Genomic DNA, 25760 nt, shown 5'->3' on the forward strand with positions numbered 1-25760 from the left:
GTTTTTGCTTTAGGTTAAGGAGGAGCTATTTCTCAGAATTCATGAATGTGTAGTACAACTGAGACGTGTTATCTGGAAAGGAACTGAAAGACATTAACAAGCTTGAGGCACATTGAGAGTTTCAGGGAGGATTTGGAGCTTTGTTTTGCTTTTACACCCAGCTTCCAAGACCAGGATGGCACAGCTCCTGCCTGACCTGCATCCCTCCTTTCCCTACAAGCTGCAGTTACACCGGAGCAGCCCTGAGCACACAGCAGACACTGAGGCAGGAGGTCAGGCAGTTCGTTTATTGGCAAATAAGTGCTGAAAACCATGAGCCCTACATACACAGGTGCTCAGTGCCCTGTTACATGAGAGTGGTCACAATACCATTGGGGAAAGTGCAAAAGATAATAAACAAGCAAAGTTAGTTCTGACATACCGAAGGGAAGGCAGTGAACAGAAAGCCTGGTGCAGGTGAATTTCTCTTCAATCCAGCTTAAGTGGAAAACTAGTTACACAGCAGCAGCAGTCCTTCAGTTGAGCTCTAGCTAAAAAGAGCAGTATAGTTAAAATGCATACACACCTTAGCACTCCCTTCAAGCTAACCCAGCACATGCACCAGGGCAGCCTGAGCTGCTGGATGTGTGTGCAGCCAGGAATGGCTCTTTGGAGATAACAGCAAGTGGGACTGCTCCTTCTGTACTGAAATGCACCAAGTCTGCTCACTGCTGAGGTGGGAGGGAAGGTGTTGGTTACACATCAGTCATCTAGGGTGAAAGTAAAGTCAGGCTAAAACATGCCTGGAACAGACACTGAAAGAAAAGCCAGGACAATTAACACAGGGAGCAAAGCTTGTAAGAAGGCTTGTAAACTCTCTGCAGTCCAAGTAGTTTTTCAGAGGAAATGCAAGCAAGATGCATGGTCCCTTGCACTGAGGTTTGATTTCTAACATACAGGCCCTATGTTACTAGGTTGGTCTTTGGAGACATTTCATTCCAGCTTCAGAGGACAGTACAAATGGAAGCCATCAGGCACCACTGGAGTAAGCACAGCTCTTAGAAAGCCTTGTGTTACTGCTCTCCCTGTTGGATTTAACTGGCTCTTAATTCTTAAATATAGCTTCCTTAAGAGCTAGCTTGTATGAGAGGGTCTGTGTGGGACACTTTCCCATTGGAATGCTCAGTGGTTTGACTCAGGCTTTTCTACTGCTGAAGAACAGAGGAGAGGAGGGGCAGACAGGCACTAGCTGACACCAAACACAAGGGAAGTGTAACTTAAACTCCATGAGCAGCAGCTGAGGGAGACAGATTGCTGGCCCTGGGGAAGCCATGGTGATAAGACTAGGGCAGGGTAGAAAAAGTAATCAGGGAATCTTGCACCATCAAGACTAACCTCAAAGCAGGCTGCACTGGTATTTATGAATTCTCAGGTGCCACTGGCCCTTTCCCTCAACCTTTCTGTAACAGTTTTACCACTTCTTCCCCACAATTCCCATATTAGCAATGGAGTGCCAACCCTGAAGAGAGCAATGATCTCTGATGAAGAAATCCACGTTAGAAGTGCCAGGAGATGAGGGGTGCATTCTGTTTGTACATTCTTCTTCCTGGGGGACGTTTAACTTAACAGTTCCAAGTAAGTGACAGGAACTTTCCCTTTCTGGTTCCCTCTTTCCCCTATGAGCCAGTCTGGATCCATGCCTGGCAGGCTGTACACAGTGATCATCTGTGGAGAGAAGACAGCATTAGACAGGACCTTCTGCAGACAGAGCCAGAAGTTCAGTCAGATGTGTACTTAAAGAACAGCAAGTTAATTCCTGAAGTTACTTAGTTGGCATCTGCACTTTTTTCCCCTGGAGCCTTCCTGGAACTATTTGCAGCTTTAACAGAAGATGTACTGCCCCCTGAAGTCCCTGCTACATTAAGTCAATTTGGAGAATGAAAAGGCATTTTTGCCTCCTGGATGTCTTGATAGTGCCATGTCATCCTTTCTGAAGACAAAAGTCTACAGTCACCAAAACAATTTGCAGCTTGCTGAATTTCCTATGTTCTCAGCATGATTAGACGAGGTCTCCAGCCAGTAGCTTGTCCCACTGCTCTCAAAAGCTGGCTGGGTTTGAGGGTTCTAGTGAACACTGTAAGGGGTGTTTTGTTAGTTGGGTACAACAGGATATTCCAGTAAGAAGAAAAGGCCTTTCTGGTGCAAACATGGCCATGAGTGCAAACTCACTGCAATTCAGTGGATGTCAAGGAAAAGATTCTATTAGTAGTTCCATACAGAGAGGGTTTAGGGGCAGGAAAAACCACCAGAGCATGCAACGGGATGGTAGGCAATTAGAACGTTCAGTGCGAAGGAAAGGTACTCACCTCATCTGCAAGAAGTGCCAGCTCGGTGCTGTCAGCTGCTTCGTAGTCATACAGGACCCTGGCCTTCCGCGTCCCGCTGGCAGGAGGCTTGACTTCATTTGGGTTCAGGACGCTCTCTGCCACAGTATTGGGCACCCCAACAATCGTGGGGACAACTGGAATAGTAGGCACAGCGGGGAGAGTGGCGGCAGCGACGGCTGGAGGTGAGGCAGCAGCTGGGGGTGGAGATGTGGATTCTGCATTCCCTACAAACGTGCCTGAAAATCTTACACAGGAGAGAAGAGCAGAGTTGGGTAAGGCTCTAGTGGGAGGAACCAAGAAACGGTTCTTCCCTTCAGTAGCCACAGTGCAGAGGTGATGCTGCAGACTTCCACTAACAGCTGGAACGTACCTATGGTGCCCTTAAAGTAGGGAAATGCACTCAGTGCTCGGGTGCTGAGGCTATGTAACAAGTAATACTTGTCTCCTTACTTTTCTTCCAGCGTCCTGCTAAAGGACTGTCAGCAAACTTGCTGAGTATGAGTGTAGCACTAGAGATATTGCAACTGGAGGCTTTGGGGGCTCTTTACACAGATGGCAATGAATCCAGGTCTTGTTTATCTGTAGATTTCCCCTTCTGCACTAGGGGAGTGCAGCTCTGGCCCTTGCTGGCCTTGGCAGTGAGTCTGCAAAGACTCCATGGTTTGGCTGAGGTGCAGAGCAGAGCTCTTAGAACCGGTCCTGTGTAACATTTTACTTACATTTCTCCTTTGGAGCTGCAAGCATGGAAAAGAATGAAACAGGAATAGTGAGTGATCAGACAGGTTCCTCCTGGGTCAGACTACCAGCATAACAGTAACAGACAGAAGAGCCCTGCCAGCAGCATGGGGACGTGCTGACAGCAGCGTGGAACTGGTTACTGCTGCAGCTGAGCACGCTCAGGCTTGTTGCTTGGCAACAGAAATTTGTCTCATGTGTCTTTTAACTAATTTAGAAGAACATTCAGACTCTCGGCCATCACGTTTTGAGATGAACGTATAAATCTCAGATGAATCTAATGGTAAAGCCTGCTCTAGATGCGTTAGCATTCATCACCATTCTGTAAGCTCAGCAGCTCTGTCAGAGCTTGGAGGGGCTTTTAAGCTTCTGTCAGAGAGGAGGGAGGCCTGAACTGGAGATGACCAGATGAGGGAGTAACCCTTACGGAAGCAAAAGCCGTTTCTTGTCTCACCTGCCCAGCTGCTTCTGCAGGTCCAGCATGTACTGATAACACTGAGCATAGTAGTTGGTCTGAGACTCCACAAACTCATGGAGACAGCGAAGATGATTCACCTGGATGGAAAAGGACCAGAAGCCAGGCTGAGCTTGGTGCCAGGACACTTCCTGCAGCTACCACCTAGCCCTAAGGGCAGCAGATGTGTGTAGGCCAGTATTTACAGGAGTTACATGGTTGACTTGAATATTTTTATTGTCAAGTTGGGAAAGCTGCAGAAGCCCAATGGTGATAAGAGAGAGGAGGCTGTTCCTGGCACTCCAGCAGTGTGCACGTGGCTAGTGCCCAAGAGAAGAACAAGGCACTTGTGCCTCAGAAACACCTTGAGGGCTGGGCATCCCAGTGGCACAGCCTGTGCGTGCTTCATTATGCTTTTAGTGTGAGCACTCCGAGCCTTTGGAGGAGGTTGCTGTAGCCTCTACATTTATGAACTCTTCTATATCTGCTCCTGATGAAGGGCTCATTGTCTCCTTGGCAGCCTTCTACAAAAGGAGCCAAGAGTCTCTCAGTCTCCAACCCAGCTTCCTAGGAAGACTCACGTGTGTGCTGCTGATCCCCTCCAGCAGCAGACGTGTCACCTCTGCCTGTCGATCAAATTCGGTCTGCGTGAGCCGCAGCTCGTGCTCTGCCTGCAAAACAGGATGGGGTGTTCAACACAGCAAAGGTAAGGACCCCTGTTCTGCTTTTTCCAGGGGAAGCCAATACCCACCTCCTCCTCTAACCCCTCCTCCCCTTTTGGCCCTGAGACAAGTGCAGTGATGGCTCAGTAGGATCCATGTGCACCTGTGACACTGAATGGCAGGCACAGGACACCCTGGGTTGGAATCCCAGCGGTCTCTGGCTGTATTTCAACTCGATTCCTGCTCAGTCATACACTGAATCACTGCAGCTCGTGGCATGACAGCTCAAGACTGATACATCAAGCCAGGATGCTCCTAAATTAGAACACGAGGTTGGAGAGGTTTTGTTAATCTTGAGATAGATGGAAAGCCAATCCTGTGCTACCACCCATCCTTTTACTGCCTCTTGTGGTGCTCCAAGAACCACACAGCCAGCGTTGCACATCAGTATCTGCCCCAAGCAAAGTGTCAATGGAAACAGGACAGTTCCTGTTGTCAGCATGCCTAAGTCTGCTCCAAAATGCAGTTGAGGAGCTCTGCTGACACTCTCTCCTGTGCCTCAAGTCTCTCTGGAAGTGCCACTTTTGCCAGTGTTCTTTTTATCACCATAGAACAAAGGCTGAGGCCAAGAAGCATTTATATTAATAAATAATAATTAATAACTACACTGCAACTGAGATGACAATCCAGCTTCTACCAAAGGCTCTCCTTTAAGGCTAGTTACTTATCTTGAGCAGAAAGAATTCAATCACGGTTATCAGAAGGCAGCTATGCAGTAGAAAAAAAATTGGGAATTCAAAGACAAACTGACACCTGAGACTCTCTGTCTAATAAGGAGTATCTCTTCCCCCAGCAGCAAACAGCTAATTTCTATTAAGGTAACTCTGCAGTACCAGAACACCCAGATGATTTCTTGCATGAGAAGAGCTCCAGAAGTGGCAGAGCTGTCTGAGGCTCTGCTGCCTGCTCTCCCCCCCCAGCACCACAGGTCACGGGGTGACAATCAGGCTTATTTGTCCTCCACCCGTCGTTCCTTAGCACCAAGGAGGATGTGCTGGTTGTACTGCTGTATGAATAGGAATAAATGCTTTGACTGTCTTTTAATCAGATTTGCCTATTTTAAGCTACAAATGATCTATTTTCTTGCATCCTCTGTATAAAAGGGATTATTTAAAGGAGAAGAGGGGACTATACTAGCAAAATCTCAGTACAAAGCCTTATTAAGCACCAAGATTTTTGCTTCAGTTTGCTGAGCAGAGACTTCAGTAATGGTAGAGCTATCTGAAACTTGTGACCAATGACAGCAACACTTCAGTCCATCCAACCAGGACTACAGGACCAGAGCCCTGCATGCCTGTAACTGAATGCAGTCAGCTCATTTGTTTGAGGGATGGAAGAAGAATTTAAAGTAAAAACAGCTGGTCTGCTCTCACAGTGCATTTAAAGGCAGCAATGGGATGCTATCATGCACAGCATGCAGGAATATGCCATTCTAATCCCCTTGCAGTTCAGGCTACCGTCTGACTGGGGGTATCTGACATGTGAAAGGCAGTGGGAAGGTGCCTCTGGAAGCCCCATGCCGTGCTGGAGCTCCACACAGTTCCCCCTGGTCTTCAGTCCACCAGCAGCCCATCCATCTTCATAGATGAGTTACAAACCCAAAAATATAAACAAGATCTGGGAGTTGGCCCCATGGATCTCTCCGACACGGAAAGTGCAGCTCAGCAGACTGAACTCCACGACAGGCTCCAATCCTCCCACTCTGCCCTCCTGACAAGAGCTGCTCCTTCCATCAGCAGGGGTTGTTCACAAGGAAACCCTTCTGTCCTCGCTCCAGCTCTGCTCAGGGCTCCTGCTCGCTCCCCAGAACCAAGCAGGCAAAGGACTACTGGCTGCCTAACACAAGGCACGTGCAGAATGGGGGCAGGCAGGGCCCTTCCCACAGGAGCAGAGCTGAACCGTGTCACAGCACATCAACTCTGCTCCTGTGACACCCGTGCAGGGCTCTCCCAGCTGCTCATAGTCACATGTGGACCAGGTTTGCCTGGGAAGTCCTTCACGTTAAGCAAAGCCAGCTGGCTCAGAGGCAGCTTCCTCCTAGGCCGCTGTCAGAACTGCACTGAGCAGCACAGCCGCAGCATCGGGAGCGGGGCTGGCAGCTCTGGCATTGGTTTTCCCGTATGCACACGAGTGGGGAGAAGCCTGCAGCACCCCCACTGAACGCCGCCAGCACGCCCGAAAAGGTTTGAGCACCATTTCAGCTGGGTACTTACTTTTTCCACCTCGTCGCTCCAAAGCTGTGGGGACCACAGAGCAACAGGAAAGGAGATCAGTGTTGGAGACGTCGAGAGGCACTCAGCATTAACACCAACGGGCAGGGACGCTCCGTGGACGCAGCAGGCCAGCTCCAGGGACAAGCCAGCCCTTCACCCAGCAGCAGCTGCCAGGCTCGTGCCCCTTCCCCTCACTCCTGCATTCCTGAGCTCAGTTTCACAATGAGAAAACAAGTCTGTGCCACCACAGCCAGCATTCCAGCTTTGTTCCCTGCCAGCGTTTTTAAGATAACTGCATTTAATGAGCTCCAGGAGAACAAGATTAAGCAGCAGAGTCCCCTAGAGAGCATAGGTTACTTTGCTGAAGCCTGCAGAACACGGTGTTGAAGGACAGCCCTTCTTTTAGGAGTGCAGTGAGACTGGTGAGCTGCTTGAGCCCACATATAGGGCCTGGGAATTCTGTGAGCTCAAGCCAGAGGCCAGCAATCCTCAACCACTGGTCTAGAGAGCTCAGGTTAATGGGCTCAGAACAGGCAGCCTGCAGCTACCAGGGGTCATGTTCAGCTACAGGAAAAAAGGAGCAATGGCTGGATGCTGCCTTCAAGCCAGGTAAAACATCAAGCTACTCTTTCCCACTCTCCTCCCTGGGTGTTTTCCTCTAGCCCTGCAACTCCTCAGACAGACTCTCCCAGAAGTCTCCCACCTCCTCTCAGTGTCTCCCACAGGGACACATTTGGGGCAGCACAACACTGACAGCTGCTTGCTGGGATCTGGCTCCAGGACAAGAAACAATTGACAAAAGTCATGCATAGCGATGGGCAGGGGAGAAATGAGGTAGAAAAACACATTGATCTTTCCCAGAGGTCCTTGGCCTGGCCTTTCTTCAGCAGACAACTGCTCCTGAGCTCTGGCAACATGAAGAGATGCCATTAAGGCTCCCTGGAAGCACACCAGCCTGCCAGCAACACCCCCATCCATGGGGCTGGGGGAGATGGCCTCACTCCTGCTGCCTTTGCAGACCAGGTAAGTTAAGTTCAGCACAGCACTGCTTGAGCACAGGTGGATGCTGGGGTGTGAGGAGAACCCCTTCTCCTTAGGTCCAGCTGAGCTTTGTTGCAGTTCGCTCACCAAGAACTGCCCCCAGGTGGGCTGTGGCAGCCCAGGTGAACAAAGAACCCCACCAGTAAAGTGAGGAACACCAGTGCTGCCACTGTGGGGGAATGGCTGGAGCAGGAAGCTGTTGATCCTGTTTTGGTTTCTGCTGCTTGACCTGCGGTTCTGCTCCTGTTTCGTGGTGAGTAGCCTGGTTGGCATCTCTTCTTTGTTTGGGCACTTATTATGGTCAGTCCTCTTACTGCAGTTTGTCCCTGGTGCAGCGCTCAGAGCAGTGAGGCCAGGTGCTTTCTCTGTCCTCCAGATGCATGTTTTATTGCTCTGAGTCACACTCTGACTCAGATGAGGCCTTGGCGGTTCCAGCCATGCGCAGGGACACAAGCCCCTGCCCTTCCTTGGTCTAAGAGCTCCCGCTCCAGAAGAGTGATGGAGGGAATGTCTTTGCAGGCAGCTGAAAAGCAGCTCCTGGGCTGAAGTGCTGCTCTGGCATGAGGCCTCCAGAACAAGACTCACTGGAGGGCTGCAGGGGAAGCTTTTGGTCACAGGTCTTTCTACTTCGGTAGCATGGGCAGTACTAAGGACATTTCAGACCCAATTGATCCTTGTAATACTCACTGAACTTTCAGCCGGTTTCATTTCTTTTTTGTCAGGCTTGCTGGCACGCTCTCCAGTTCTGAAGGTGTTTTGGGGCAGTCTGGCTCTGCCCAGATCTACCATGCATCGTGCAGTTTTAGTCAGAAACACTTCAGACTGCTCAGAGGGTAGAAGAGATGGCCACGATCTGTGCCTGTCCTTCCCCGTCCCAGCTCAAGCCAGAGGAACCCTCTTAGGGTACTCAATATGTTTTTCTTGGAATCATTCCTAGGAATACACAGCATGGCAAGTGGCAGGGTCTGAGGGAAAGGGATATACCTTCTTGCACACAAGCAAAAGGTCAGTGTGGGAGAGAGGAGAAATTGCTCCTCGGCTTCCAACTTAAATAAAACTGGGCTGAGATAAGGGACTTGGATCCAGCTGTATATATTTCCAGCTAAGCCCTCCTGTTGCAGAAGGGAAAAATAAAAGCACCAGGTTATCAACCTCTCCCCAGCAACAATGTGAGTTTGGAATCCAAATTAGAGTTCAGCTGCCCCTGCTGAGGTCATCTGGACCAGGGAAGAGCTGACCTGTTTACTCACCTGGAAGATGAAATTGTTACCTGGGCATAAGCAATCCCTCCCTCCAGAAGACAACAGGTTAAAAGTAAGGTTAACAGCAGAGACTGCTCTACAACATGTGTTACTGACAGAGAAGTGGTACAAAGGACTTTGGCCTGGGAAAAAGCAAGCAACAGTATGAAATGCTCCTACACCACTGCAATGTCTGACTCCTTGGAATGAATGCTGGGATTAGAGTGTGTGTTGCAGAGCAGTCCTGCCTGCACTGAGCTGGGGAGCAGTCGAGGCTTAGTCTGTGTTTTACTGGTTAGAGATCCCAATTGCTATTTAAAGTCACCCTGCTCGTGCAGGCTGGATGCAAGATGGCACTCAGCCACCAGTTGCAAACTCTGAAAGAGGTATTTTGGAAGCCACAAGGACACTGTTGGCTAGGGTGGGGTATTTTCCACTTGTGCAACCATCAAACATGATCAAAGTCAGTGCCAACTGCTTATCTAGAGCAAGTATGAGCTAAATACCTGCTCTGAGCTAACTGCCCCTTGTTATTTCTGCTGTCAGAGCCTCCTTAGCAGAGCTCTGAACAGGGATCACTGACCTAGGCAGAGATGTGACAGGGTGGACACCCATAGGTTAGCAGAAACCCAAATTCATTTTCCCTGTTGTGTTACCTTAGTTGGCATCTGATCCTGTAGCAGCTTTGCAGTATAGCAAGCAGATCCGCTTGCAGTTAGATGATGACTAGACACATCTGACTGAGCATCTGGGCACTCTGCAAGATGCTAATGCAAGATTTGCAAATGCTTTTCTTCAGGTCTGCTTTAGAAAGCTTCAAGGAATGATCAGGTTATGCTGATCTAGTCAGAGCTATTCAGAGGCAAGGAAAGCCCAGTTTCTCTTCTGATTCTCCTAGAGTTCAGTTTTAGTCCATTACTGCAGTATCTGCACTGTCCTCAAACAGACCTTTCCAGCAGAGAAGCTACAGACTGATGTTGGTTGCATGCTAGGAGAGATGGAAACTGAATAATTGCTGCAACGTCACCAGTATCACCTTCTTCCCAGGAAGCCTCATCACCCAGCCTGTTGAAATAGTGTTCTAGTTTTGTGCAAAGCTATTTCTGATCCCAGCATCACTCTCCAAGAAGGTCAGGACATCCTCCTGGGAACTAACACTGATGCTATCAGTCCAGACATACCTGTTTCTCCAAATGGGATGGGTTCCCCATCAACCAAATCAGGCTTCCTACCATGAGGGTTTTGGTTTGCTAGTAGGCTGCACCTACTGCATTTTTGTAGATCACCCTCCCTGGCCCTTTCAGTCCCAGGTTATTCTATTAACAGGCATCAGTGTTGTTCTGAACACTACTTCGGAAGCAAGATGATCAGTTTTCAACATTTTAATGAGAAATGTGACATTGTGCAATGGGGAGCCATAAACACAGCACAGAAAGTCAACTGCTTGACCACAACCACTCAGTGCAATAAAGTAGAGATGCAACAGGCTATAAATCCACTCCAGCATGTGCCTGCTTAATAGTCACCAACAGCAAATACCAGTAGGGTAGGTAATAAGTTGAAGGTAAAAAGAATTGACCTGTATTTGCAGAATAGACAAGCTGTACTGTCAGCCTTCTAGGTTACTGGCATCATGGGTGGCAGACTCTTTCACCTTTGCTTTTCTTGACTGGCCAGAAAGCCTCCAAGCACCAAAATGACTGGTCAGCTATCAATCATGCAATGTTGTCTTTATAAGGTTGGGACCATCCAGAAAGGCTAACATCTGAGCTGTTTTTTTTCCTTTCAATGGCTCTACTAACAATAAAAATACTGTCAGAAGATTCCCATTGCAAATGTGGAAACAGACAGGGAAAGAAACCAGAAAGCAAACCAAGTAGCAAAAGTGTCAGATCCTGATAATGCACTCCCAGAAGGATGATCTGCATCCTTACAATTGAGTCAGAGGAACTCCAGGCATCCCATGTCACATTAAAATGTTGAAAACAGCAGAGCACTAGGTCTGAGACTTAGTCAGGTGGAGAGAGGGGCAGGAAGAGGTTGGGGGGGCAACATCTATGAGGAAGCAATCTTACCGCTGATGCGCTGGCGGAGAGAACGTAATTACGAGGTCTAGTCTCCTGAAAGTCAGGCACAGCCTAATAGGGGGAATAGAGTTTCATGTACAAGTCATGTAGAAGAGTTGACAGGAGTCAGCTGGGCAACAGTTAGAATAAGGGGCTGCTGTTATTTCCCCTCTGTGCTGGGAGCTTAGTTCAAATTCCCATGATTGCAGGAGGGAAGTCTCCCAACAGTTTGGGCAGTGATGCTTGGAAATCGTCCCTAGATGGAAGTTGGGTTTGTGCAAGAGGAGGAGGACGGGCTCATGCAGTCACATCTGGTACTTGAACAGTAGAACATTTCTGCTCTTATGAACTCCCAGTACTTAGAGCTGTTAGCTCATATAGCAGCCAGCTGGAGTGCAGATGAGACAGCACAATCCTGAATGTGATTCCCACTGCCTTACAGCCATGACGTTGCTCATCTCATGTTGGCTCAGTCCAGTGGACAGGAGCTTCTTTTTCCTTGCTTCCCATCTATAGTCCCAGAAATGTGAGGGCCTCCTCCTTGGAGAGGACACGATTACTAGCATCACAGCATACTTTCCACAGTGCCTTTTAAGGAGACACATCTACTTGTTCTTACTTTCACCAAGCCTCTCGGCATGTTTCCACCTAACAGGCTCAGATCTATTTTCTATGAGGTGCATGGCATGACAATACAAATCTAGCCCAATGCTTTGCTGCCATCAAAGGCAGCGTCCGAGTTTTCAGCCTAGAAGTCAGAAATTCTCAAAGTCATCTTTTCAACAGCCAAGCCCCTACCCTGGGACACAAAGACTTAGGACTCCAGAGGCTTTCCTTGTTGGGAATGCAGGGAATCCAGTCCATCTTCACACATAGTGAGGGCTCATTAGCCATCGTGGAACAATCATCTTTTCAGTTAAGAAAAGATTAGGCCTCTTCCCAGAATGGCCTCTGGCTGTAATGTCACCCAGAGATGAGCCAACCTGCCAGCCTACCATGGGGCCATCACAGCAGTGCGACGGATAAGGCCCAGCCCTGGTCAGCTCTTGCTGAGCCATGGGTTGGAGTGCAAGGTGGGCACACATCAGCTGTAACCCTGCTGCGTTTCTAATCCTCTCGGGCCCCACATTTCCTCTCCCAGGTTAATCTCTTTGCGGCTCACCCAGATCTACTTATACTGACTGACCCGATTAGCTGGGAGCTGCAGCAGCCCAGAGCAGCTGGGATGAGTGACTGGTGTATGGAAGAGCATTCAGGCAGTCCCAGCAAGAAGAGATTTTTCAACCATCAAGGAGTTTTGGGGATGACAGGAGGAAACAATCAGGAGGAGTGATTCCTATTTTAAGCCAAACTTGAGGATAAGGAGGAAAAATGCACCAGTGAAATCTGAGGCTACCATTGTAATTAAACTTGACTCCTCTCTGTGGGGAGAGGAGATGTTCCCCAGGAACAGCTTTTTTTTTTTTTTCTTTTTTTTTTGGTCTTAAAATCAAAAGCAAGTTAAGAAATCTCTCCTCCCTTTTCCTGTTTCTCCACTGAATCCCAAAACTAGTCACAGCACATGGGATGAAGGAGGCAAGCTACTCTTGCACTCCTGTGCATGGGCAAGTTGTATTTGCAAGCAGTGGTGAAAAGAAACACCTCCCTCCCCTCACCCCTCTTACAGTAGAGAAAATGGGCAGAGCCCTGGAGCCTGAAGGCCAGAACAGCACCACAACCAGATCAACTTGCCTGTCATTGTCTCTGGACTGCCTCCCTTCCAGGAGAGGGACTCACCACCCAGATGACCTCCTCCTGCCTGGAGCCAGAGGAGCCTGAGTGCATCCTGGTGAGCCCCTGCCTCCTTCATGCACTGCTTGCAAGCAGTGTTCTGAATGCCTGCTCTAGAGGAGCTACAGGCAGCTGACAAATGCTCCCATCTTTTTGGGCAGCTTTCCCTGGCAGCCACAGCCCTGACCAGTACATGCTCCAGGGCCACTACTGATGGGACAAAGGAGTTATGAATTTTCATTGAAAATGGGAAAGAGACAATGAGAGGTATTAAAGAAAAATCACAGCACTGTTAGCACAGTCAATACTCACATCTCCCTCACACTGAGCAAATTACAAAGAAACAAAACAAAAAGGTTAGTAAACAAAACAGCATCAACAGGAAGGACAAAGCACAAAGTCTGAGGGAAATGCACAAGCCCAGACACCCATACAGCAGCTTAAGGGTCTGGGCAGCAGCATACTTGGAGGGTCAGTCACAAGACAAAAGCTGTGGGAACACAAGTTTTGCACTACAAAGGAGAACAGCAGCAAGAGAGAGGTGAGCTGGGGAAGGTGCAGTACTTAAGGCCAGCTTGGATGGAGAAGTATGGCACAGGATTCCAGGCCTGTTATATGGAGCACTGGTCTAATCATGTGTTAACCTGCCTGATGCTGAGGCAGCAGTTCACCCTTCCATGCTTTCACTTGTGCCTTGTCTCCTGGTAGTCAGTAAGGGGCCTTGAGGACTGAGGCCAGGGACCTCACCCTCAAGCTAAGCTGGGTCAGAGCTGGGTGCCCACAACAGAAGCTGAAGTTGCTCTTCTGTTGTGGTGATCTGTTTCAAAGAGGCAGAGCTATTCAAGCACGGCTTGGAGATGGCTCTGCATCCTCTCTGGAGAGCATCAGCACTGCAGCTCCAGAGGGAGACCAGGCTACAGGAAATCTCCATCCAAGGGTTTTTCTACAGCTGAGAGGCTTGGAATTACTTCATGTTGGAAGCAAAGTAAAGAGGAAGAGAGTAGAAAGGGAGGAAGCATACAAGTTCTCTAAATTCCTGTTCTGACTTAAGCCTAAGATAATGCAGCAGTCATTACTCCCACTAGCAAGTCCTCACATCAACAGCCAGAGCAGTACAAGATGGCAATTTGCCTCAATAGGGTCCTCCAGGGAACCCATCTATGTCCTGTTGCATTCTCTCTGCCTCCTGCTACTTGGTCTCTGCCCAGAGAACAGCCCTGAGCTGACAGGTCTCAGCCTCAGAGACCTTTGCAGTTTTTATTCCACATCTTCATTTTTCTGGCCTGTGGGACACTGGTTTAGCAGTTCCCTTCTGCACTGTCCTGGGAGCTTCATGTTTACCAGCCATGAATTCTCCAAAGCCAGAATACCAGCCTGTAACCAGACAGCACCATGAACAATGAGAATAGAGAAGCTGAAGTAAGGGCCTCTTGTTAGCCAGTCTGACCCTGGCTGCCCCTTACAGGCTGCCTCAACACTTCTGCCTGTGAAAGACCAAATTGGCCAAATCATAACTAGTCTGAAATCCTGGTACTCCTGCAGAGCCCCAGCAAGCTTTCCTCTTGTACACCTTCCAGCTCAGCTCTCTCTTTGTTTGCTTTCAGGTCCCCAGGGAGATTTAGCAAGTCCTCAGAAGACATGGCCTTTTAGTTACTAACACGAATCACCCAGTTAGAACCCAAACTGCCAGGAATCATTGTCAGTCAGAAGACAGGAGCATGGCTTAAGTGTGAGTTTCCAGCCCCTGGCAGCTCAGAACTATTTCTTCCAATACCTTTCCCATGGAAGGGCATCCGAGGAACAGACGCATTGTTCCTGCTCACGGTTCCCTTCCATACCAGATGAGAAATCCTCCCACCTATGCCTGCCAGAGCCAGGGCATAGTAGGGCGGCCTGACTTCTGTCCAGAGAGCTTGTGGAACTGCTCGTGTGGGTCAAACCTTGTGGCCAGAAGGACAGGGGGAATGAGGGGAAAAAGTTACCGCTGCTTTTGCTTCTGCAGCTTTGGCTTTCTTCAACCTTGCTTTGCAGGCATCCAGATCCAGGCGGCGGTTCTGCAGGATCCTTCGCTCTTTCTGGAAGAGACAGAAAAGGGGATAAGAGCAGGCTGATTAGGAGTTGCTGGGAAGGGAAAGGACCAGTGTATCATTTGGTAATCAAGCCTATTTTCTTAGCAGAAAGTGCCTATGAGAATCAAGCAGTTGCTATCATCTTCCTAGCAAGAGTTCTGTGCCTGCCTGTTAGGGATACTGTTAGGCTAACTTTCTGGAGAGAGGGGAGCCTGTGGGCTTGTGGTACCCACTAAGCTGCAGGGGTCAAGAAAGGACTCACCTTCCTCATGCAGATCGAATAGCAATCCTTCCTTGTGGCAATGGGAACCCTAAAGAGGTCCAGGATGGGCATTTATCTTTCCTTGTGTTTTCCAAGGGGAGAGATGTGAGATCTTCCTTTCTCATAGGGAAGGAGAATGCATTTTTCCAGCACTACATCCCCCTTCCCCTGCCCTCCTTGTCTCTGTCAAGGTGATGAGCTTCCCCTTCCCTGCTACCATACTTACAGTTATGGTTCGCCAGTCCCCTTCCAGGAAGTTGCGCAGTGGTGTCAGGAAGTTGATGGAGGCAGAGTGGATGAAGTCCCGTTCTGCTGCACCTAAGCGCCTCTGAGTCTCTCCAACTTTTATCAAGGTCTTCCCTGCAACAATGGGAGCCTTCAACTCCAGGAGAAACCAATTAACATTGCATTGGCCTAAGCCAGCTCACCCACTGTGACAAGGCTCCAGTGCTGGGGAACAGAAGGGACAGTGTACCACGTCTGGATAAGGTGACCATGCCCATACCACACCAGCTTTAGTCTTAACTTCAGTCCGCCTTTAACTTCTGACCTCTGCCACTCCCAAATGCAGCTTTGATCATATCTATCTGCTGAGGCACTCATTCCCTTCGTGTTCTTTTTCTGCTACAACTGATTGGACAACATAATCTTTGTCTTATAAACAGGAGCACAGGAACAGAGCAGCAAACTAAAAGCACCAGAGCAGAAAAAATGAGTTGATTAGGATCCAGTTGAGGCAGTGCTGGCTATAGATGCAGTTACAGCTGTTCTGCCTGTAATAGGGTTTGCTATTGAATAATTATTGATTTGGAGAGCCATAACAAAGCTCATAGCAGAAGGCAAGGACAGCTGGAAGTTAAGGCTGTGCTTCTGTGCAGGTCTGCTGCTTGAAGAAGCCCTAGAGAGCAGGAACCATTGTGATTTAGGAACAGAAAGATGAGCTGTATGATCAGTAAGGGGCCTGTTAAGGCTTGTAGCCAAACACTGACCTTCCCAAATATATTATCCAGTTCTCTTGCTGGAGAAAGATTTTATTCACACCCTCCCTTGAGGGACGCACTCAAAGGAAAAATTCTCAGATTGGAGAAAGCTAAGGCTATTCAGTGCAACTCCTTGTTCAGGTTAATTTAGAAAGTCATGGAAACAGCATCAAACAGCTTCTGTCCCCTGCAACTAGTTCCACTGGCTACCGTGGATCAGTATGTCTTTGTTTCCTCTCTAGCTCTGTCAGGCTTGAGGACTGTGGAAGGGACAGGGAGAACCCCTTCCCCATCAACAGAGGATGTTTTGCTGCAGAGTAGGACTGCTTTTCTCCTCCTGGTGGGCTGTTTGCTGCCGCAGTAGAGCAGACTCTCCTCTTGCAATAGTGCTGATAAATCAATAGGCAGGATGCCATGGGTGGAGCAGGCCACCCTGCTTCAAGAGGCATGCTGTGGAAGTCTTAACCAGAACAGCAGTGGGGCTACCCTTTAAGGAAGTGATGGATTTACAGGACTTAGGCAGGCTGACTTACCATAAGGTGTCCCTGGCCCAAAGTCATTAGCTGCCTCTGTCATGTACTGTGCCAGCAGCTCCCCATTGGTGACCCGGGAAGGAACCTTCCGGTCAAGTTTCTCATAGAGGAATTCTTCTACTCTGGCACCTGAAATGAGTCACCAGTGGTTACAGGATGGAAGATGGAGAGTTAAAACTGTCATTCATGGTGGCCAACTCACACAGTCCTCAATCGTGCACTGGACAGCAAACACCAGCTCTGGGAGAAGTGTTCCCACCCTTCCAGCCACCTCCCAGTCCTCAGGAGCACTGCCAGACTGAGCAGGGCAGCAGCCAGCCACCTTCTATCTACACGGGGAATGAAGGACAGGTTCCACAAAGAGACACTTCTAGCTCCAACAAACCGACTGGAACAGGGCTTTCTGCCAGAGGGCATGTCCTAATACTGAGGCGCAAGTGATGTTTGTCCTTCAAGCATTAGAAGCTGGACTTACTAGGGTTTGGCTGTAGCAGAACTTCAGTCTGGCGTAAGATCTTCTCTGTCCAGTTCTTAGTTGAGTCTGCCCTGGCCAGAAGGTTTTCAAAGTGGGCATCTAATTCAGTCTTCTCAGCCTGGCCCAACTTTTCTTCTGTAAACTGCAGGAAAGAGGGTCATTAGAAGGTCACTTCTACTAAAGCAAAATTATGATATGCTACAGAACTGTTAAGAGCCACCGAAGGCTACGAAGCCTTCAAAGCACCATTCTTTGTTACCAGGCATCTTTCAGGGGAAGAGAGCAATTTCTTTTACCCAAGAGTAGAACAAACATTGAGCTAAAATTAGAGCCTGTGTTTGAGCAGTGTAAGAATAAGTAACTTTTATAGAGGAAAACAGTCTGGTACATAATATTCTACTTGTGAGAAATCTATTTAAATGTGCACATGGCTTGCAGTACTTCATGCTGGAGAGCAACACGCACCCCCCAGATGAGGCAATTTGTTTCCCTTCACCTCCTCCTAAGCAGTTCTAAGTTCTGCAAACCCAATGGGATCAGAAATGCTCAGAAGCCAGGCTCTATTCCCATCTTGCTGGACAAGCACATACCCAGTGCCTGTTTCACTACAGGGCTCGTGCATGCCCACTCAGCCATCAGTGTTGAGTTCACCTCCCAGCTCACCTCCTGCCTTGCTGGCAGCGAGCTGTTGACTGAGCCTGTGGAGCTTAGGGAGACTTAAACTCAGGATTTAGATAGAAATGCTTCCAGCAAGTGATAGTTCAATGCTTCCTCTAGGATACGTGGTAGCTGGGTGGGTTCTGACGCAGGGTACTAAGAAATATAATGGCATCCAACTTTTCTCAGCACTCAGATTCCTACTGGCAAGAGACTCTCACTCTCTTCCCAATTCCCGTAAGTATCAAACTAGCAGCAGGGAAAGGCAGGCTGTGCAAGTGCTCCGTGTTTTCATACTGGGCAGTGGCACCTGACAAAACATTCGTCAGTCTGGAAGCGCAGTGTCAGATGGCCTGGGCACCCCCTGTTGCTTCCTTGCGAGATTTCTGAGAGAAGAGCCTATTCCCTCTCTTCCCAGTCCCATACTTCATTTGTCCCAGTGAAGCTGTCCAATTTCTCATTTTTAAGCACAATTTCCTGCTCTTGATGGAACCAGTGTCTTGCTAGATCACACTAACAGACTCTGTGCTACTTGGGACCCTGTTGAGGCTGCACTTGTCCTTTTAACCCTTGTTGTTGGCTCCTGGTGCCACTGCTCAGTTATCAGGATGTCGTACCGTGCAACACCTGGCACAGTCAGGTGCCAAGGGATTAAAGCCTGGTCAAAACTCTCCAGTGAAATACAACTCCTGTCTAATTCCCACTTGCACCTTCTTTCCATACCTCACAGCTCAGTTCTAGATGGCTAACAAGCTCATTTCATGGGGTTTTGGTCCGGTGTCCCCTGCCCCTTCTGAAAGGCTTTCTGGCAAGCTCTGCTCCCACAGCAGTGGAGGAAGAGCTGCCCAACAGCCCCAGCTGCATGCAGTTCCAGGACAATGCTGGGAACAAGGTCAGAAAGAGCAAGCCAAGGGCCAGCATGTGAGGGAAGCAAACAAGCAGTTAGAAGCCCTGAAATCAGCCATGTGCAAATATTGCTAGATGTCCAAGATAGGCAAGTCCTGCAGGTATGTTTACACAGTGACCTGTTTGGGTAAGATTCAAGGGCCAGGGAACTCTTGTCAGATGTCCGTAGTGAAGGATGCTGAACTGCAAGGATGGCTCCATTCCCTCCTGCAGCCTGGTGAGGATAGAGGAGTCTCACCCAGGCATGACCAGGCATTGCTTCATTGGTCTCCTTCTCAGCACCAGTAGCCTCTGGTTACCAGTGTTTATTTTCGGGTCGTTCTTGCCGTAGCCCTGTGGCTATTGCTGGACACGGCTAAAAGCTGATCCAAGGTGAGAGGGTGTTTGTATTGCTTTGTATTCAATTTCTGTGATTGTCTCTGGGGGACACACATGGCTATCAGACGTGTGTGAGCAGCTGAAGCTTTTCCTCTGTCACTGTTGGAAGCTCAGGGCTGTTTTCAGGCTCTGCCAGGCAGGGCTGAGTCACTGCCATGCAGCAAACTGGGACTTCCCAGGTATTTGGCACCAATACTGGAGTCATCTGTTTAAGAGCTTTCTTAAACAAGCCGAGTCTCTCTGATGCAAGCATAACAGTCTCCCTTGCCCCCTTTTCCCAGACAGCTTTTTGAGAACTCATCTCTTTCAAGCCCAGCTCTTCTTCCTGCAGTTCAAACACATCCTGCACCAGCATCTGCCCTGGAGCTGTCAAGCCTAGCCCTGATTCCTCATCACCTGATTTCAGCCTGCTTCTTACAGCACTGCTGCACAGTCAGATCGCTGTGAAGCCCTCCACGGTGCTATAGCCAGGACCTTGAATCAGTTCAGCCCTGGAGAGCTTTGCTATAGTCACAAGCAGCAGCTCCAAGCATCACTGTACTTCACTGTTTTCTGCAGCCTACCCTTTCTCCTGGTGCACTGGATCGCAGCATTTGGCCAGAGAGCAGCCAGGATTCATAATCATTCTGTTCTTATCTCACATTAAACACTATAGCTCTTTGTCTTGCACAAGGGTTGAGGACACATCATGGTCACTGCAAGCCTAGGCTATGCCAGAAGGGGAGGATGGGCAGGAATCTGAGTCACACCCTGCAGCTCCAAAGGGTCAGGCCAGAAAGTTTCTTATTCAGGCTTTGTTTCAGGCTTGAAAAACGGCATGAATGTTATGAAGTGGGTGCTAGAGCATGGGATGCTGCAGCTCACATGCAGTGAGGCTGTTACTCCACTTCCAACCTAATTCCCTTAGTGCCTCCCTCAGCCCTACCTCAAAGTTGGCCATGCTGCAAGATTCAAACTTGGGCAGAGCCTCAGGGCATTGGGCCCACCTTGCTGTGGATTGCTGCAGGTGCCTCTTTCCTCCCCCAAGCACACTTTTGTCTCCTCATCTGCACAGTCTGACAACCCTGGAACTGCGTAGAAAGATTCAGCTCACTTCTTCTCTAATATGACTTTTCAGGTGGAGCTGAGAACTCACAGCATTGCTGGGTGCAGGGAGAGCAGGACCACCTCTTTCAGCATTAGCTTGCAGCAAGATCCCATGAAAGCAACAGCCAGCAAAGGAGATTAGAGGTAAGTTACACTGCCTTATCCTATGAGCTGGTTCTCTCATGTCTGGTGCAAGTGGAGATCTGGGCTTTCAGGTGGAACAGGTCTCAGCTGCTGATACCCTGGCTGCCTAAGTCAGTGTTGCCAGGGAAAAGCAGGGTAGAAAAACAGCAGTTTGTGAAATCTGGTTGCTCAAGTGATCCAAGCAAAACTCCCCCATACTCTCTCCACACAAAGGATTTTTGTTGCTAGGAATTTGTTTTCATAACACTTAGAAAAATTTGATTGCATTTTTCCTTCCCACTGGACAGATATAAGACTCCACTGTGAGGCTGTGAGATGCAGGGGAACACACAGGCTCACCATACAGTCACAACTCTTAACTGCGAAAAGGCAGACTGAAAATATTTCAGATCTTGCTGCTCCTGCACCAGAAGCACTGTTGTTTTTTTTCCAGCTCCAAAAACATCAGACTGGTACAAATGGGAACCTTATTTGGTTGTATTAATGTTGCCCTAAAGGCTTGGTGCAAAGCCTGTGCAATTGCAGTGCCTGCAAAGAACCATAAACTCAGTCCTGCTGAAAGAGAACTATTCCCACTTGTTTTCTAGAACCTGACATCTGGAGAAACAGCCCTGCCCTGAACCAACTCCAGGATCCTCATCCTGGGTTCAGGTAATGGTGCTGTGAAACTTCCTGGTTTTGCTGTAAAAGAAACATTCCTGCAGCTGACCCAGTTGAGCACCAGTTCTGTTTTTGTGCAGGGAAGCTGATGAAGTGATTAATAATGCAGGGCAGCCTTTTGCTGAGTGCCACTCTCACTCTCCAGGAAGAAGAGAGTCATGCTGCATTCCAGGGCATCAATAATTCAGCCAAAGGTTGGGTTTCCTCTGGGAGGCATGGCTGGCCAGCAGGAATGCTAGCTGCATTATCCGAGACCAAGTGGACACACAAGCTGGCAGATCAGGAGAGCAACACTTGGGCAACAGGCAAAGATTACAGACAGCATAGCTGAGCTGGACTACAGTGAGGGCAGCTGCATTCACAGCTTGGGGAAAACTGCCTTTTCCCTATGAGAGCATTTAAAGACACTGCGGGGAATTCAGGAGAGCGAGCAAGCAGAGCTGAGCTGGATGTGTCCCTCTGCACTACAGCTGTGCCTGCAGCCTACCTACTTACGGCCACCAAGGTTAGGCTTTAAAATAGCACATTGCTTTCTTTGCTGAAAGCATTAGCACCTTCCTCTCCTTAAAGGCAAAGGGAATAAACCCCACTGCTGCCACATCTGTTCTACACAGTGCAGCCTGACCGACTGGTGTCTTCGAGGTTTGTGCAGTTTCCCCATACCTCTCCCCTTCAGCAGGCCCAGGCTGGTATGCTGGCAGCTGTCAGGGTGGCTGCAGCCCCCTTGCAGGGCATCTGGTGGCAAAATTCAGGCCTTTGTCCCACTTGCAGGGTCACCAGCTTTTTTAGCTGAACATTATTTATGAGACATCATTATAGGGTGATTGTATTCTACCTTAGGTCATAAGGATCGAACCAGAGCCAGGAGTCTTAAACCAGGAATTGTCTGCTGCATCTGTCAGTGTATTTGGGCCATGGATTTTCTGAAGCATCTTAACATGTTTCTTTATGCCCAGGGTATATTAATATTTGCACTTCTGGAGATCAGAGATAGCTGAACTGATTCTGCCATAAGTCTACCTCCCATCCCCTACAGGGCTGCATTAGGAAAGAAGCCTTTGCCACTTAATCAGCATCTAAAAGTTATCTGGATCTCAACTGCTTGGGAGTGCTTGGTCACTGGGAGTCAGAAAAGCTAGGCTGTGGGCCAAGTAGAATTGTGCTAGAGGACAGAAGGAAGCCATTAACAGGACAGCTTTGTTAACTTAGGAGCGAAACAGTGAGGAAAGGATGCAATTCTTCCCTTGTGTATTAATGACATGTTTCTAATGGAAACATGCTCTGTCTTGTGCCTCTTGCCTTCAAAACCCTCTCCTTAAGTCACCTCCTGTACTCTTGATTTTTAAGGCATCCAGTAGTCAAGGCGTTATCGTTACCTTAAGGTCAGAAAGCAGAGGGGAAAAGTCTACTTTATCAGCAGAGTTCAGGGAGATGGAAGAGTCCATCTTTCTCCAGGAGCTTTAAGATGGAGCAAGTCAAGATACAGCTGCTAGTGGTAACTTTAGTCAGCACCCACTGACTTTCCATCAGAACTGATAGAAGACAGACACCTACAATTATTTCCAGACATCCCTCAGAAAATCTGGCTTGCAGCCTGTCTAGAGCAGAGACATCCAATGTGTCACCTTCAGAAGAACTGATGCTAACTCCTACAGGGAGGCCAGAACTGCTACCATAATGTTCTCTGAGGTGGTTTGGGATCAAGCCCATTTACTGATAACTGGAAGATGCAGGTGACCAGAAAGTTTTATTCTCCTTCAATGAAGGTAAGAATGATTTGTGTGAAGCCTGTCTGCAAGTGCCAGAGCTGTTAGGGATGTAACTGCGTCCCTTGGAGGATGCTAACTAGATAGTGGTGGCTGGTGAAACAAGTGTCAGTATAGTAAATCCTCATCTGGGATTCTGAATCCTAGAAAAGCTTTAATCCATGCAGTTTTAAAAGCCTAGGAGTTTATTTCCCACTCTCACAGCATCAGAGCTTACAACTACCCTTTTCCTATAGTTTAGCTTGTAACTGCTTTGCTTTCGTGATGCATTTTCTGAGAGTGTGAGAGATGCCATAAAGCCTGCAGGACACTGCCTTGTGCGGGATTACACAGCCTGTTAAGAGAGTTACCGCACACACAGCTATGGAGGAATACTGCACAGCTCCTTCCCCATGGCTGTGTCTGCCCTGCTCCTGTTGTACTGCCTTGACCTCCAGGGGAGGGGAGTCCAGCAAGGTGCCCCGATTCTCCTCAGGTAGGAGACTGGCTACGTGGTGCCTGAGGTGAGAAGAGCCATGTAAAGGTGGCAGTGGTTTGCTGAGGTCTTTTGTCATGACCCAGGTTAAGCCTAGGCCAAAAATCCTTCCTGCCCTTCAGCCAGCACCTACCTCAGGTTGTATCTGGCAGGTTTCAAACTGGAATTGCAGCTGGACTAAGACTCAGGGAATCACTCCAGAGGTGGTTTCCTGGCACGTTCTGCCTCCTTTTCCCCCTCACTTCAGAAGACTCAGCAGTGCTACAGCCCTTTTTTCCAGTACAAGGTAAACTGTCATGTGCTGGCCAGACACCTCAGCCAGACAGCAATTGCTAATGCTGTCTGAGTGGCACAGCACATAATGGCCGGTCCATTTATCTCCCAGTTGCTGCAGTTCCAGTAAAGCGGTATTTTGTTAAACGCCTGGAGCTGAAGAAAGCATCCCCAGAGCTAGAGAAAACAGAGCTTATTCCAGCCAGATCTTATTCATGGGGAAAGAAGATCTTCTGTGCTGAATTGGCTGCTACAAACCCAATCTTCACCGCCAATAGCAGACCATATCTGCTATTTCTGGCTCTTGGTAGTGACAGAGCAGTGCTCACCCATGCTGGATGAGGACTCTTTGGGGGCAGCCCAAAGACCTGCTTAGCACAGCCACCACTTTTCAGGAAGTAGTTCTTCATCTCAGTGAGGCAATTCCTTCCAGCCTCCTTGGCTTGCACAAACACATGCATCCTGCCTGCAAGTAACAGTGACCATTTTGTTTCAAGTAATTACTACTGTAACTACTCATATTAATATTCATATACAAGATGATGTGGAGTAGGTGTAGCAAGCAGAAGCCACTACTTATAAACGCCTCCTTGCTCTAGAATCGGTGTGCAGACACTGCTCCTGTGCCTGTCTCCTTCCTACGCCTTGAAGCTGAAAAACCACTTATCAGGGACTTACAATACATCTTCTAAACATGCGATTTCTTTACAGTATTTCTTCCTTTCTTCTGCTATCAAGGCCATTTGCATGAGAACGGCATCTTTAAACCTTCCATCTGCTCCTTATTTTGCACCTGTAGTTAATATTTATTTTTTCATAACATATGACTCATTGGCAAGATTACAGGAGATGGTATCTGTTTACAGGAGACCAGTTTCTAAAAGAGCCAGGATTATTTCACTGCACAGGCCATTTGGAATGAGACAGCGCTGCTCTGTTTGTTTGTCAACCCCCACAGCATGGGTAGAACAAGAAGCCCAGTCCCAAAATCACCAGCAGGAGTTCAGCTCTCGGGCAGGATGCCAACCAGCTCTGATTTGCCCCTCTCCTCTCCTGCCTGCTCAGGGGCAGTTTCCCAGTTACGCCTGGGGAGCAGGCAGGCTCAGCAGCCACCTCTCACCACCTGCTGCACACTTTATTCCTCACAGGTAGCCAAGTTTCTTCAGTCTGTGGTTTTGGGACATCACTGCATCCCAGGCAGGCCCCTGATACCGTATTTCTAAAGGATGGTTGGATGCCACTTTAGTCCAGTGAGACGTTGCCTGCTCGGTCTCAGCAGCCCCTTCCCATCGCTGACAGCTCTGTGTTTTGTCGGGTCCTGGCAGCTTCTGCAACCTGAGCTCCTGGGTGACTGAAGTGCCAACCATGAAACGCCACTTCCACCACCTGCCTGACAGAAGGGCACAGACCCCCAGCAGGCCAGGTCGCCTGTCTAGGTTCAGTTAACAGCTATCGACAAGATGTAAAAATAACTTAAGGATAACAACCACAGTGCAACCAGCATTCACTCCTTTCCCTGCCCCAGTCCCTGCTGCAGCCAGAAGCATCCCTGCTGCTATTGCCCCTTTATGGAGCACTGCCTGGCCTCCCCTCCCAGCCCAGGAACACAACAGCAGCAGGGTTCAGCTCTGCTCCTGCTGCACGCTACCCAGCACTGCTCACTGCAGATATAGCTATGCAAGCCTCAATGCCAGCCCCAAATCCCTTTTCTACCTTCAAGAAAGCTGGAAAAAACTAAGACAGAGCAACAAAACTGCCCTAAGCCCGTAACTTGTGTTTTAGAAAGCCTCCCTGTGCAGATCCTGGGCTGTACAGTGCGGGATGCTTCGTGCCCCGAGGCGGAACGGAGGAATGGGGAAGACGGCTGCAGGCCAGCGGGGGGAGCAGCCCAGGGCTGGGGCACCCCGTGGTGCTTCCCCTCCGGGCCCGGGGCTCCCCCACCCCCAGGGCTCCCCACCCCCACAATGTGCCCCGTTGCCGTGGCGACGCTCCAGCCCCCCTCCCACCTGCATGGCGCGGGAGAAGAAGACGCCCGCATCCGACGCCAGCTTCTTCACGTTGAAGTCCATGGCGCCCAGCGCTGCCGCAGCCACCTCCGCCGCGCCCCCGCTGTCACCGCACCCGCCGCTCGGACCTTTATAGCACCGATCGATGCTTTCCCCGAGCGGCGCCGCGGCCTCTTAAAAGGGCTCTGCCTCACAGGTGGGGCCCCGCGGCTCAGAAACAGCCGTGCGGGCTGCGTGGTACCCAGCGGGCAGCTTCGGAGAGTAGCGTTACACCGCGGGCTGTCTGCCGGGCCTGTGGAACCGGGCTGCGGCTCGAGCGGCGGAGGTGTCTCGGTGAGGCGCGGCCCCTTTAAGGGGGGCGGTGGCCGCGGTGGGAGCTGTCAGCCGGCGCCCAATGGGTGCTCGCGCCGCCCGCCGCCTTCTCCGCTCACCGCTCAACCGCACTCGCCGCCGCAGCCTGCAGCCGGGCCTGCGGGAAGCGC

General features: G+C 49.5%; 2 protein-coding genes across 5 annotated transcripts in view; one reads left to right on the plus strand and one right to left on the minus strand.

The window, feature by feature from the left end:
• Positions 1 to 271: 271 nt before the first annotated feature.
• SH3GLB2 (SH3 domain containing GRB2 like, endophilin B2) lies at positions 272 to 25602 on the minus strand. Of its 3 annotated transcripts, XM_003211265.4 has the most exons (11): positions 25279 to 25601; positions 16928 to 17069; positions 16453 to 16581; positions 15166 to 15299; positions 14591 to 14683; positions 10848 to 10910; positions 6491 to 6514; positions 4137 to 4226; positions 3556 to 3656; positions 2346 to 2610; positions 272 to 1704 (listed from the first exon to the last, which is right to left on the minus strand). In XM_003211265.4, exons 1-11 carry the CDS (start codon positions 25339 to 25341, stop codon positions 1597 to 1599), a joined length of 1212 nt encoding a protein of 403 aa, XP_003211313.1. In that variant the 5' UTR covers positions 25342 to 25601; the 3' UTR covers positions 272 to 1596. The 3 variants fall into 3 exon arrangements, with proteins under 3 accessions (XP_003211313.1, XP_010719169.1, XP_010719170.1); XM_010720867.3 differs by lacking the exon at positions 10848 to 10910 and having other exon boundaries at positions 25279 to 25602; XM_010720868.3 differs by lacking the exons at positions 6491 to 6514; positions 10848 to 10910.
• The window catches only part of MIGA2 (mitoguardin 2), a 22760-nt gene continuing 16985 nt past the window's right edge, over positions 19986 to 25760 (plus strand). For both annotated transcript variants that reach the window (XM_003211262.4, XM_031556192.1), the window contains exon 1: positions 19986 to 20098. The gene's annotated coding sequence lies outside the window, so the exon portion shown is untranslated. The remainder of the gene's footprint in view (positions 20099 to 25760) is intronic.

The sequence above is a fragment of the Meleagris gallopavo genome, chromosome 19 (genome assembly GCF_000146605.3).
Source record: "Meleagris gallopavo isolate NT-WF06-2002-E0010 breed Aviagen turkey brand Nicholas breeding stock chromosome 19, Turkey_5.1, whole genome shotgun sequence".
Taxonomy (NCBI): Eukaryota; Metazoa; Chordata; class Aves; order Galliformes; family Phasianidae; genus Meleagris; species Meleagris gallopavo.